Here is a 14289-nt window from a genome sequence, read left to right as displayed (position 1 = left end):
AACAAAGAGGACCATAAGAGAGATATACATGGATCTACATAGAAAGGTGAGAAAGAAAACACCTGCTTAGTAAATTGGGAATATGAGTGTAATGGGAGAGAGGAGAAGGGGAGAAAGGAGAAAGGTAGGGGAAAGGAGAAAAACACACTGCTCAATAAAAACTATAAAAATGAATACAAAAAAGAATCTTTTCTCCTTTAACATAACTAGGTCAGTTCCCACTCCCTCCCCTCCATTTGCTTTCACCACCTTCCCAGGTCCCCAGCTCCCTATTTACTCCTCAGAGATAGAGCGCTTCCCAAAGGGAGTCAACAAAGTCTGACACATCACTTTGAGGCAGGATCAATGCTCTCCGCCCACTATATCTAGCCTGAGCAAGGTATACCTCCAAAGATAATGGATTCCAAAATGCCAACTCAAACCATAAGGAGATATCTGGATCCCACTGCCAGTGGCCTCACAGACTTCCCAAGCCATACAACGGTCACCACATTCAGTAGGCCTAGTTTGGTCCCATGCAAAGACATTTCTTTGCTGGGCTGTATATATGAATGAAAGGACACCATCACTCAGTACTTTTAGGGACTCAAAAAGTATCAAATCACAGATTTTATACAGGACAGAATTTTCCATGCCTGTGTATCACTTCTTGACACATGATAAAAGTGAAAATATTTAATGTGTAATTTATAAGCTCCATAGCTTTTAGATATGACATTCCATTTACTTGATGGTTAGATTCTTCTAGTGTGTTAATCATCCACTCTGCTTAACCACTTTTCCAAGTTTTCTAAACTGCACAGAGAAAATGTTTTAGGAGGCAGATTGGACATATCAAAGAAATAATGTGTATTTACAAAAAGAAGAATGACACTGGATAATTTATCATAAAATTGAAATAATTATAAATTACAGCATCTATATAGTCACCTTTAGGGGAGACCCAGTAGAAGTTACTAATGTGTCACTTTCCTACTGATGACCCTGAACCCACTTCTGAATAAATTATTCACTTTCAAACTTTAAAATCAGTGTGCATTTTTGAGACAATACAACTTAAACTTCAGAGACACTAGTCCTTTATAGAGAACTACTCATTGTGATTATTAATTTATTTACGCAAACAAATTTGGTGTTCATTTTGGATCACTATAGGTTGTTTAAACAGACTAAAAACATTTATTTATCCATACTGCATTTTTAGAATACTGATGTATACTAATTTCTCAAAGAAAAAGGAGCAAGGCACTAATGGTCTGTGGTAATGCATGTGTGTTGCTTACAAGGTAATGGAACATATGCCTTAAAGAAAACTTACATAATACAGTTGTTCATATGAGTTTAGAGTTCCCACACCAGATTAACTCAGCAAAAATTGTCATAACCAACTCTTTTGTATAATCTTTGGATTGAAACTAATATATCTTTGTTCCTCAATGTATAGATGACAGGATTCAGGGCAGGTGTGATAGCAAAGTCAGCAATAAACAGGTATTTATCAATTGATGATGTAGGGAAAGGCCAAACATAGAGAAACATACAAGGAGTAAAAGAAAGAACAACCACAGTGATGTGTGCTGACAGAGTGACAAGTGCCTTTGACAAATCCCCTGAGGACCTTTTCCAGACGGTGATCAAAATGAAGACATAGGAGAGCAGAAGCAGAAAGAAGGCCCCCATGCTCATGAAACCACTGTTGGCAGCAACAACAAACTCAAACTTGTCTCTATCAGTGCATGCGAGTTGTATGATCCGAGGGAAGTCACAGTAAAAGCTGTCTACTTCGTTAGGACCACAGAAAGGCAGGTTTATAACAAAAGAGAACTGGGACAGGGCATGGACCACACCGGTGAACCAGCCAGCGATTACAAATGAAATGCATATTGTAGGGCTCATGATGCTCAAGTAGAGCAGAGGTTTACAGATGGCTGTGTACCTGTCAAATGCCATGGCTATGAGCAGCACCATCTCCACTCCTCCCATAATGTGGATAAAACACATCTGAGTCATACAACTGCAGAAAGAACTTACTCTGTGTTCTTTCAGAAGATCTGAGATCATCTTGGGAACTGTGGTAGAGGAAACCCACACATCATTCAAAGACAGGTTTGCCAACAGGAAGTACATAGGTGATTGTAGATGAGAGTCACCAATTACCAAAATTACAATGAAGAGATTTCCCACAATGATTCCTAAGTAGAGTGCAGAGAATGCCAGCGTGAGAAAAACTTTAATTTCCCAAGAACCAGAGAGTCCAAGAAGCACAAATTCAGAAACCATGGAGTCATTTAGTTGATCCATTGGTGTGGGCAGTTTCAAATCACTTGAGGTTAGGAAATGCTGAAAATTTGTAGCTTAGCTTCTAAGGCATATGTCCAACTTATGAAACTCCTTGATTCTCTAAATATCAAAATCCAAAGAAAAAACTCTGAGTTGGAAAAGCAAAAGAATAAGCAACTGAAAAATATTAAAGCTTTCATGATAGTGCTCCTAAGGAAATACAAGCATAATATGATAAAGGGAGGCCAATAGGGTTTCTCCTATTTATTCTACAACCAGACATTCTGTTATGGTAGTTTCTCTTTGCAGCATTTCTAAATATGTTCTGTGAACTTTTTTCTAAGTGTTTTTAGTGTCTGTTCACTTCAGATGACTGAATATCCATAGAATGTGTTCTTGTAGTATTTTGTAAAGTATCCTTTCATGAATTTGTTTCACTGGTGAAATGGAGGTTTAGGCACAAATTATTTTTATGCACATTTAATTTGTACATTTCAGTATTTTTACTCTCCCATTTTCTCATTTCCAAATCTTTATTGATTACTCTTCTACAGTCTTACTTTTTCTTTAACATTTTCTACCAATGATGAGAAGTTGGACATGTTTTCTCTCTCTGACAGTTCCTTTAAAACAGTGCCTTGCACTTTTTTTCCATCATGCTTAAATGACACAATTCCTTTCTTTGTAAAACAAATATTTAATTATATGTTAGTTATTTTTGTGTGTAAGGTATTGTAAATAGTAGAATCATAAAAATGTTTGTGACACTTTTATCATGGTTCTATTAGACATGAACATTCAGTGACTTTAAAGGTAAACACGTTATTAGTTATAAAATTATATATCAATACATAACATTTATTTTAAAATTCTTTTGTGTAAATATGGTTAACAAGTCTATTAAATCTTATACCATGTAGAATCCTGTATATATTTTCTGTTCTTAATCTAGATTTATACGTTAAAAAATATATCTTCACATTTACAGGATAAAGTGCCAGGTTCAGGACTAATGTTTAGAAATTTGTAAAGCATATTCAATTCTTTTGACTATAGAACTATGCTATTATGATTGGTACTTTGAAATATACTCCAAACATCTTCCAATCAAACAACCTCCAGCTTATGTAGCCTATAGCTGTAATAAACTCATTAAGATAAAAATCTCTGAAGTGGTGTCCACTGTAACTACTATTCTCTATTGTCAGACATTCCCTAGAAATCCCTGGTGTCCATTCAGTCAGCCTTACTATACAATTGCCATTAACACCGTGTTTCTTGAGAGAAACTATTCTGGATATTTTCTATAGCGATCAATTTTCACTTACTGTTTTACTGTGTTGCTCTACAGGATTTAGTTGTAATTGTATTAATTTGCTTTTGTATGTTTCTAAAGTTTTGGACTCTTGGCTTCATGAAGCTCTTATAACCACTTGTTCTCCTATCATTTAATGATTTCCAATCCAATTTTTAAGGGATTACAGCTTAATCTCACATCAGGAATATGAAGTCTGGGTTCGTTTTTGAACATGTAGTGAAATTTCCATTTTTCATTGAAATTTGGGCATGGAATTCCAAATCAATAATTATCCAGAAAGTCATTTCCGCTAAGTAGGGAAAACACCTTCCTATGGACAAAGTGTATCTTTGTTTCTCATTTTATCTGTGCAGTTAATGCTATTGTTGTTTTTAAGAGTGCAGCAGCTATGATGCATAAAGCCCATGACTTGCATGCAGCACAGTGGAAACTTGAACAAAGCCCAGCACTGTGCAAGTTGACCAACTTCACCAAAGCCATTAGTCCTTTTCCATATTTCTTCTCGTGATGTGAGAGAACTGAACTCTACTCTTTATGATTCATTGCAAACAAGTCCTTCTGGTGACTGCAACTACATTCAGTCTGGCATTTTCTCAAGCAGTTTTCTGAAAAATTGCCTGCAACCTTTCTCCATGCTTTTATTTTTATATAGTGATAGTTTCTCCTGGTTCAGCCTTTAATATTTGGCGTGACTCACTCACACCAGACCTGTTCTGCTTTGTTTCTTTCAGCACCATGATACTCAGTTTAATTAGTACCTTATTATTAAATTATTTACCTTTTGATTTAATTTTGCATTCTAGAGTAAAATGTCCAAAGTTAAATATGTCATATTTATAAAGAAGAATTTCTAGAGCTTCAAGTACATATTTAAAACCTGAACTTATAATCGCAAAGGCTAACCAAATCTGTTAATGTGTATTATTACCATTCTCCCAGACAAATAGAATAGTCACACCACAGACTTCAACTATTCATATATATTTTCCAGGTTCACAGGTTTTACTATCAAGCAATTTCAGTGGTTCACTTTTTGTATCTGTTGATGATGCTTTTGGTTACCTTTCTTCATATTTTCCCACATCAAAAATGTAAAGTGATTGCATTGTTTCCTCTAATGTTCTGCTTTGTTTCCAAGCAGCATCAGATAGCACTACCTCTCCAACTGAGAGACTTGATGAATTAAGTCACAGACCACTGAAAAGACATAAGCAATTAAAAAATAAAAAATATTTGTGAAGGAATTAAATACATACAATTTTATAGTCATTAGGAAGTAATTTGAAAATTTCCTTATCTCGTTTATCTGTTCAACTAATAGATCAGAATTGAGGACAAGGCAGACATAATTTTGAATCTATGTTTAGAACTGTTTTCTTAAACCAATGATAAGTTTCTGAATTTTTTAAGAAGTAGCTTTATTTTAATTAATACTTTCAAATGGTCATATACAAAAATAGAAAGGACATCATGTAATCTGTCCTAGCACAGTGGAGAAATATATAGTGTTTGGGAGTGGATTAATTATTCAGGCCAAAATGTAACAAATAAAACTTGCAAGCCATATTTGCTTTCTATCGTCAACGTTAGTTGACCTCAATTGATCATTTACATATAAAACAGAAAAAGGGCTGCTGGGATGACTCACTGAGTAAGGTGCTTGCTGTGCATACATGAGGACCTAAGTTCAGATACTTAGCACCTATTTAAAAGCCAAGTGCAGTGGTACACATTCATATCAGTGAAGGGAACAGATATCCTGGGGGTACCAACCTCCAGTTTACCTGGAACAGTAAGATCAAGATTCAGTGAGTCAACATGTTGCAAAGCAAGCAGTAACTGAATATCTTATATCTGAATTCCGCATTTTACAGACACGAGCAAGCTCTCCTCCAGCCTCTTTATTATGGTCATTTTCATGTCATCACTCACTTCATACCTGGCTCCTTGCATTAAGATGCTCTAGTAATGAAATTAAAACAATAAATTAAAATAAAAGATGACACGTTCTGAGCGACTTGAGGCAGTCAGGCTGTACACACTGTCCTTTATAAACATCTTGGAAGTACCATAACCAAAGGGAAACACTGCAGAGGTGAGGCAAGGAGCCCCTGCTATATAGGCACAGGAGGAAAATTTATATTGTAAATATCAGATGAACTGGAGCAGGACTGAACAGGGACACTAGAACAAATACTGTGTTCAGCTGAAAGAAATGTCTTTTGAAAAGGACCTATAATCAAAACGCTAAAGGAATTAAATATACTACCTACAAATTTAAAATATGGATATTTAGGAATACAAAACATATACATATTCAGGATGTTTTACTGTATGGATGATTAAAACCCATGATTTAAGTTTGAAAAAAGAAGCTCTGACATAGTTTTCATAAAATGCTTTCTTATCTTCCTTGTTTATAGCTCCATGTGTTTACATATTTTCACTGATGATATTGTATTCATGAGTATAAAAATATAGTCATCATTTTTTCAGAATATAAACACTCATAATATTGTAAACATGTTGCCAAGTAGAATGTTTGATTGAAAAAAATAGTAGCACTTGCATAGAAAACTCACAATGAGATCAACACACACAATTAAGAAGTCAAATAGTTCTCTATATCCATCACTAGTCATAATCTTACTTTTTTTTCCAATCAGAATGGGGAGAAAAGGAGGGATTGTAAAGGCAGAAGAAATAGATCAGCAAAATAGCTTCAACATTTTTAAGGCTTTAAATAAAAATCTAATTTTGTACTTGCATATGTACTATAAATTGATATGTATAAGATCTTAACATGTAGCTATTATTACAAGACTGAATATTAAATATGTGACAAATATATTCACACACAAACAATAGTTTAAAAGTGTAAATAATGAATTATTAATTTCAATAAATACAAATGATGAAATATTAAACTTTAAAAATCACTAGAATAGATTTACACAGTCTAGAGAAATGTATACCTACCTGAAAAACAGGCGAAAGTATAAAAAGAGTAATATGACTATTTGTGAACATTTTAAACTTAAACATTCTTTAAGAAGTAACACCAGTAAAGGTGTGGGCTAAAAGATAGAATTCTAAGTAGCTTTCCCTGCCTAAATTCTATATTACTGTGTTGTTTAAACAATCTAAAAGTTTCTTATATCAACATTAACCAAAGGTGTATTTGTAAATATAAAATACTAGATTAAGAAAGAACAGATTTGCAAATTAAACAGAGAGATTTCAGATTTATCCAAGCTAGCATTTGATGTTATAATCATGATTTAAAATTAGAGAAAAATTATTTTCTCCTAAATATATGTCACTCTACAAGAGTTTTCTCAACATCAGATCCATCAGCAATAAAAAGCTCACATGTAGGAGCAGTTCATTGTTAGTTATTTTAACATTGATCAGCTGTTTGATTGATGTTAAAGAAGAAAACACGAGGAAGAAGAGACATGGACCAAGAAAGATAATAGTAGAGAAGTTAGAAAAAAGCAAATTAACACTATATAGGTTACAAAGGAAGTAATTAGAGTCAAATTTAAAGGCTCATTTTGTTGCTATGTTCAAACTGACCCTACTCTTAAGACTATGACAGAAGGACCAAGCTCAGACACACAACAATCAAAACAAAAATATCAAAGGTAGACCATGAATGGAATATTTCCTGAGTCTCTTAATACCTATCCACTGTTTGAAACCCCTAACAGCCTCCATGTTCATAATTTCTCTCTGTGTGTGAGGTGATCAAGTCCTTAGAATAAGTGTATTTGTCCTTTTCCTGCTTTCATTTGGTCTGTACATTATAATACTATTTTCAACATCTTTTTGCTATAACTCATACCCTCAATTCATTCCAAAAATTGAAATGAAATCTAGGGTTATACAATACAACTTCTAAACTTGTTTTGGGAAACAAGCATGAATGGATGCCCAATAAGTATAACTGAAAGAAAAATTGTATTGTAGATGGGGCACTCTGCATGTTACAGAGATGCTGTGCATTAGCTGTACAAGGAAAGTTACTGCTAATGCAGTATGGTATCGATGTCTACTTACCAAGTGTCCTCAAATACTAGAAGCAGTATTTCCACTATCTTTTAGGAAGTGTCTTTGTCTTGGATACTGTGTGTATAATACTTCTTATCAATGCTCTAACTACCTACAACCTGACAAAAGCATTTTGTGACCAACTGATGGTTGGTGACCTAAGTCTGCAGGTCATTTACTATGGGAATTGTACTTCAAAATCCCATTGCATCAAAGAGAGAAATATTGGTTGTTTTAGTAAGTATTTAATGAGAAAGTAAAGGAAACCAAAGTAAAATATTTTTAAAGAAAAACAACACTTGATATTTGATTACACAGTACAATTTATATATCATTTTGACCAAAGTTATTGAAAACCATGTAGCTACTAATGAATTCACTGAGTATCATTTAAAATTAAGCTATTTATGTTAACATATTAATTGTATAATATAATAGATTAATTATGAATATGTCACATATTTACATATCTTTTAATATTAAATACCTCTATTAAGCTCCCTCATCCACTTCCCATTCACACTTTCCCATTTTCAACCACACATCCCATATTGTCCCCTTTTGCTTTCATGTTCTTTTATATTAGCTCAGATCTCATTTGCGAGGCAAAGTCTTTTCTTTGTGAGTTGGGTTTATGTCTTCTGACACTATAATAGCCAGGTCCACTACAAACATATTCAAGAAATATTGTAGGGGACATGATACCAAGTTTTTAGCTTAATTTATGCAATTAGTGTTTCCATTTAAAGTCACCAATATTGATTAACATTTATATTATCTATATAACTATACATTTCATATGTAGATGAAGATTATCAAGGTAATATTATCTAATATTCAAATAGAGTTGCTTCATGACAGTCCATTTTTCTTTTGTATCATTGCTATAGTATTTAAATAAAAATTTATGCCCATTTTTATTTTTCTCAACTCATATGTATCTATTTTATTTCTGTATTAAAATTGTGATATAATTATGTAATATTATATTAATTGGCTAGATAAGATTACAATCCATCTTCAAATAATTGAGTTAGAGTTCTTGTTTCTAGTGAAGAATTCAGGAAAATGGTCTTTATTCATTTGTTAGTGCTACACATCTTTCAGAAATGAAAAACGTGTAAACAAAGCTAAAACTAAATATTGATAGCCACAAATGCTAAGCAATATGTATTATATACAATATACTGTTTATTATTTCAAATTTACTCATTTGTAACCTAAATAATAGCTAATGTGAATAGTTTAAATTAATATGCAGTGTCTTAAGTATAACATTTGGAATCCAAGCATAGTTTTACACAGTATTACTATAACATAAACATAAAGGAAAAGATGAATATGCCTATAGAAAAATTATACACTTATTCTTAGGCAAAACGACAAGAATCCAAAGTCAAACACTCATTTTGAAAAATACTGTTTAAATCAAAACTGAATGACTATAATGCCATAATATACCTAATATATTCTCATTTACCTTTCTCAAGGAATTTTGTAATAAAAGTTAAATTTAGGTCCTCATGGAGTTTATAGGCTTAGTTCTTTTTTTTTAAATTCAATATATGTTGTTTAATATGTATGTGTATATGTATGCATGAGTTAATATTCATGGTATGTGTGCAAATGCTCTGCACCTAGGGATGGGAATTGTGAGATGTCTCTATCCCACACTGCTCTCTATATATGTCTTCTTTAGATGACCATATTGTTGGGATTTAATGCTTATAGATTCATATATATATATATATATATATATATATATATATATGACATTACTTAGTGCAAGGAGTTCTCAGTGTTTGGTTCTTAAAACATTTCTGCCCTCTCTTCCTTGACTTCATCTGAGATTTTGGTGTAGGAATTACTTTGAGTACCTCATGGTGTGCTGTTCTTTGTATTTTGACCAGTGGTTGGTGTCACTAATACTCTATATCTGCCACAAAAAGAGTTTACTTGATGAAGGGTAAGAGTTAAAAATATCTCTAGACAAAAAGATGAGTATCTAGAGTAAAGTTAGAAATCACACTAAATTTGTAATATGTTAATATTAGGTGTCATCTCTAGGAAACAGGACCGCATAGGTAATATATGTGCCAGCCATAAATTTCATCCTATATCTTGCTTTCTGTAGTTACCCCACATTATATAATCATTCATATTCATAGATTTTTTACTATGACTAAGAAACAATAAAGAATACGTAGTGTTACTAAGACTCAGAAAGAATAAAATTTAATATATATTATTTTGTTTGTTTGTAATTAGATGATCAAAGTCATGACCCAATGGTAAGAACATGTGTTGCTCTTATATATCAGTATTGTTCATCAATCATATTCTTATTAATGTTATTTAGGATAATCTTAATAATTTAATATCCTACATTGTATTAATATTAATAATTTAGTTGTTCATTTTATAATTATTTTAGCAGGGCATATACTCAAACAAGTGCTTTACTTTTGATCTTAATAACCAGCCCACGAATATTTTTAATATTGGAATGTTACACATAGAATTTTTTTTTGTTAACACAGAAACATTTGAGATGGGAATAGTTTTTCTGTTCCTCTCTGACTTTTTTCATACAAGCATGACTGAAAACACTGATGACCAGTTAAATGGATCAGTCTGCAAAGACAGCCATCTGCTCCTTTTGATAAAAGTCATGTAGCATCTTTAGAGAAATAGCACTTCAGTCTTTTAATATATTAGCTCTTTAGAAATGTTAAAGAAAGAAATGTTTTAAAGTAATGCTTAACCATTGTCATCTAAAACTGTTTCCTATCCACACTCTACTTTCCTTGACTTTAACATCAGATAGATGCATTGCCTGCTGATATTCTCAATTCTGAAACTGCGAGGTCTCAAAGGAATATGATATAGATAGAAAAAAATTTCCTTCCCATGAGGCTACTCTGCTCTAATATAGCCCAAACATTTTCACAAATCCTTGGCACAGCAGAAAATGGTTGTTTTACCTTATTATGAAACAGTTTTGGAGTCCTGTTATTACTAAGAACGGTGACTGATTATGCAAAAACAATTGGTCAGGTATTATGTCTCCCTGATAAAAATGTTATCTATAAACAGTTGTATTTCTTCCTAATCCCCTTCTCTAGGATATTTAAGATAATTCTTCAATGTTTTAATCCATTTTACCACAAATATTAATAAGGAGGATATTGAACTCCCACAGAGATTTTAGAAATATCAAGATTTTTGTCCAACTGTCTTGGAATGTGTGATATTTATAAGCATCAGGAAGAATATTTTGCTTTAGGTAAGACTATCTTTTGGGTGATTTGGTTGAAGACTCAATGATTGTGAACAACTGGGATGCATAGTTTTCACAGAGTAAAATAATTTTTGCAGGCACAGAGAGGAGTATAATAAGAAATTTTCAGATAACTAACAATTAATTATTAATATATAGGAGAGAGAGGGAGATGGACAAAGAGAGAGAGGAGAAAATTGGGAGAAAATTATGATTGTGGAAATAACTCAAGAAATTGGGTAAAATCACAGAAGCAAAAGGGATAATGTTAAAGAATACATGCTATGCATGCTGGCACACTCCTGATGTTGTGATACTTAGTCACACACTTGCTAAAAGTAACTGGAATATAGAAGTCAGAGAGGTTGACAGGGACACAGAGTTGATTTTCATATGATTCTGAAAGAAGAAATTTTAAAATATGAATATGTTCTGAGAAGACAATGATTTTTTTCATTTGGATGTTCCTGGTTTGATTCCTTTTGTCAAGCTAGATTTTATGCCTTTAGTGTTTAGAAATGCGTTCTTTTGGAATAAAGATTTACCTTTGCTATATTGGACATGTTTGAAAGTCAACTATAAGGAACTTAATGAACTTGTATATCATTTACCCTGAATAGCAAAAATACCTTCCATTGGTGAACATAGGCGACATACACTTCTTTTAAAGTTATAATTTTTCAGTCTAAGGAACATGAAAGTCAGTAAAAAGAAATTACAAACACAGACAAATGATGGAGACATTGTACTCTGGAACAGAGAAGATAGGTTGCTGCAAATTCAGATACTTAGTGTCTACTAACTTGGAAGTAACTTGAAACCTGTTCAGCCTCTACTTTTTACCCCAGTCTTGTTTGCATTTAACTCTAGATTTCAGAAATGACTTCCAGATTTCAGGTTCTAAGAGGCTATTTTCTTTTCAATAGAAATTTAATGTTAAACTGTGTATACTCTGTCTAAATTACATTTGGCTAAATGATTATAAGCTGTCATGTGGGTTCTGAAATTTTAACTCAGGTCCTCTTTTCTGGAAGATCAAACAGTGCTTTTAACTACTAAGCCATCTCTCCAACTCCCAAATGAGCTTTCTGAACACTAGGCTTCCTGATACACTGTAATTACATATACTTTATGTTTTTCAGCATTTTTGTACAGAGTCCAGAACCATTGAAAGTCATGATCAAAGAACATTTCTTTCCAAGAGTCATGTGATAAGTAGCTAAATATCTTACTTTTCAACTTTCATATGCAAATAACTGTTCTCATTGTGAAACAATGTTGACAATTTTATCAACTAGTACTACTACTTCTAATTATTGCTAAATTATTTATTCATGCATTCATTAATCATATAATTGTTAAGATTAGCTAAAGAGCTATTCTAATATTTTAAGTTTATATCATGTAACTACCAAAGTTTTTTTTTAAAAAAAATCACATTTATTTCACATATACAGTATCAAATTGATTAGAGTTCCTCATTTGGAGTGTCTATCACCACTCTAACCGGTTTACTTAATGATAAGATGACACAGATGTGATATGAGAAATTCAAAAAAGAAGATTAAGAATAGATTATTATGCTTATGTGTTCAGTTTCAAACATACTGTTGACTGCACCTGACTTGGTTACTTTTCTCTCAAGATTTCCTTTTGCTTTATATATAGTTTTATCACATGCTTACAAAGTATGGTTGTTTTCCATTGTGTTTCATCTTGCAGCAACTGTGTCAAAAATCTACTTTGAACATGTAAAATCTATATTTTACTAAAATAGTGCTATATTTTACATTGTTATATTTCAGAAAAAATATGCCATTTTTTTCAATGGCCAGTATCATTAGCATACCCATATACAAGAAATAATCTGTGTAAATAAATGAGAGTAAGGATTCTAGGACACACCATGTATGACCTACAGGTAAGGGTATACGCAATTATTCAAGATCAATCACTTCCATCAGAACAGTTAGAGAAATTCTTTTAATAAATATTCTCTGATGTTCACAGAATCTAGTACTGTATGTTTTCCTTTAGATTAATTTGGAACTGAACTAAATGGAAGAACTAAACCAGTCTGAGGTATCTGAATTCATTATTCTTGGGTATTGTGACTCTTGGGAGCTCCTGGCCTTCTTCTTGGTGATATTTTCCTCACTTGAATTAATCACCATGTGGGCAACATATTTATTGTAGTCATAATCACCATTGACCTTCATCTTCACTCTCCTATGTATTTCCTGTTGAGCAATATCTTGTTCTTTGACGTTTGTCTTTCCTCAGTCACTACATATAAGATGATCACAGACTTCCTTAAGGAAAAAAGTCAGATTTTCTTTGGACACTTCTTTAGAGGGTGTACATATCAGACTTTCTTTGGACACTTCTTTAGAGGGGGTGAGATGATACTATTGTGTCAATGTTCTATGAACGTTATGGGATCATCTGTAAGCCACTCCATTACTCCAACATCATGAACAGACCTACATGCATTGGATTAGTGATGACATCATTGGATCATTGGCTTTGTGCCAATGATATGTATCCAATAATAAGCCTATTAATTATAATTGTGAATTGTTATGATTGTAAATCTGCCCTTTTGTGGATCCCAGGAATTGGACAGTTCTTTTTTATGTGATATTCCATTTGTCATCAAGTTAGCCAGCATGGACATCTATGTTCTAGAGATTTTTGATAAAAGCAGACAGCATATAGCTAGCAACCATATGCTTCATTCTGTTGTTGATCTCCTCTTCTCTTTTTCTGATTACTTCTGCCTTCACTCAAAGGATGGGACATCCAAAGCCCTCTCTACTTGCACTGCTCATATCACTGTGATCATATTATTTTTGGGGCCCTGCACCTTCATCTACCTGTGGCCAGTCAGCATGACCCAAGTAGACAAGTTTCTTGCAGTGTTTTATGCTGTCATCATACCTCTCCTGAACCTAGCCATATACACTTTAAGAAACAAAGAGATTAGAATGCTATGAAGAGATTACAATACTATCATATGAATTTCAGTATATTTTTATGATTTTACATTTTTCGAATATTAACTTACAAGTGGCTAAACTAATCACCTTTGTCCTTTTTCTATAGACTATAAACACTCTAAAATTCATGGAAGTTACATAAAATTGTCTTTAAAATGTCTGTTTACAAATTTCGTTGATACATGGTTAATAACTATAAAATGGTAATCATCTTTTAAATTATGATTTTGATTATCACAAGTGGAATTTAAGGTTAAGGACAAATTATTGGTACCTATTACATTTGCTGCTTCTTCAATTTTATTATCCTATTATAAAATGAAGTATCAAACCATGTGACATAAATGTCTACTGCCCCC

General features: G+C 32.7%; 1 protein-coding gene and 1 pseudogene across 1 annotated transcript; one reads left to right on the top strand and one right to left on the bottom strand.

Annotated features, from left to right (window-relative positions):
• Positions 1–1365: 1365 nt before the first annotated feature.
• Positions 1366–2301, bottom strand: LOC121465496 (olfactory receptor 4F21-like). The gene has a single exon (XM_041678715.1). The coding sequence runs from the start codon at positions 2299–2301 to the stop codon at positions 1366–1368; it is 936 nt and encodes a 311-aa protein (XP_041534649.1).
• Positions 2302–12989: 10688 nt separating this feature from the next.
• Positions 12990–13971, top strand: LOC121465495 (annotated as a pseudogene).
• The last annotated feature ends 318 nt before the right edge of the window (positions 13972–14289 follow it).

This window comes from Microtus oregoni, unplaced genomic scaffold (genome assembly GCF_018167655.1).
Source record: "Microtus oregoni isolate MIOR12 unplaced genomic scaffold, Mior012 000031F_ref0000149, whole genome shotgun sequence".
NCBI lineage: Eukaryota > Metazoa > Chordata > Mammalia > Rodentia > Cricetidae > Microtus > Microtus oregoni.
Note: the sequence above shows the minus strand (reverse complement) of the source record. Positions and strands in the feature narration are given on the sequence as shown.

Excerpts from the sequence above, each read along its gene's own strand:
- LOC121465496 (XM_041678715.1), bottom strand. The coding sequence starts at position 2,301 with ATGGATCAACTAAATGACTCCATGGTTTCTGAATTTGTGCTTCTTGGA.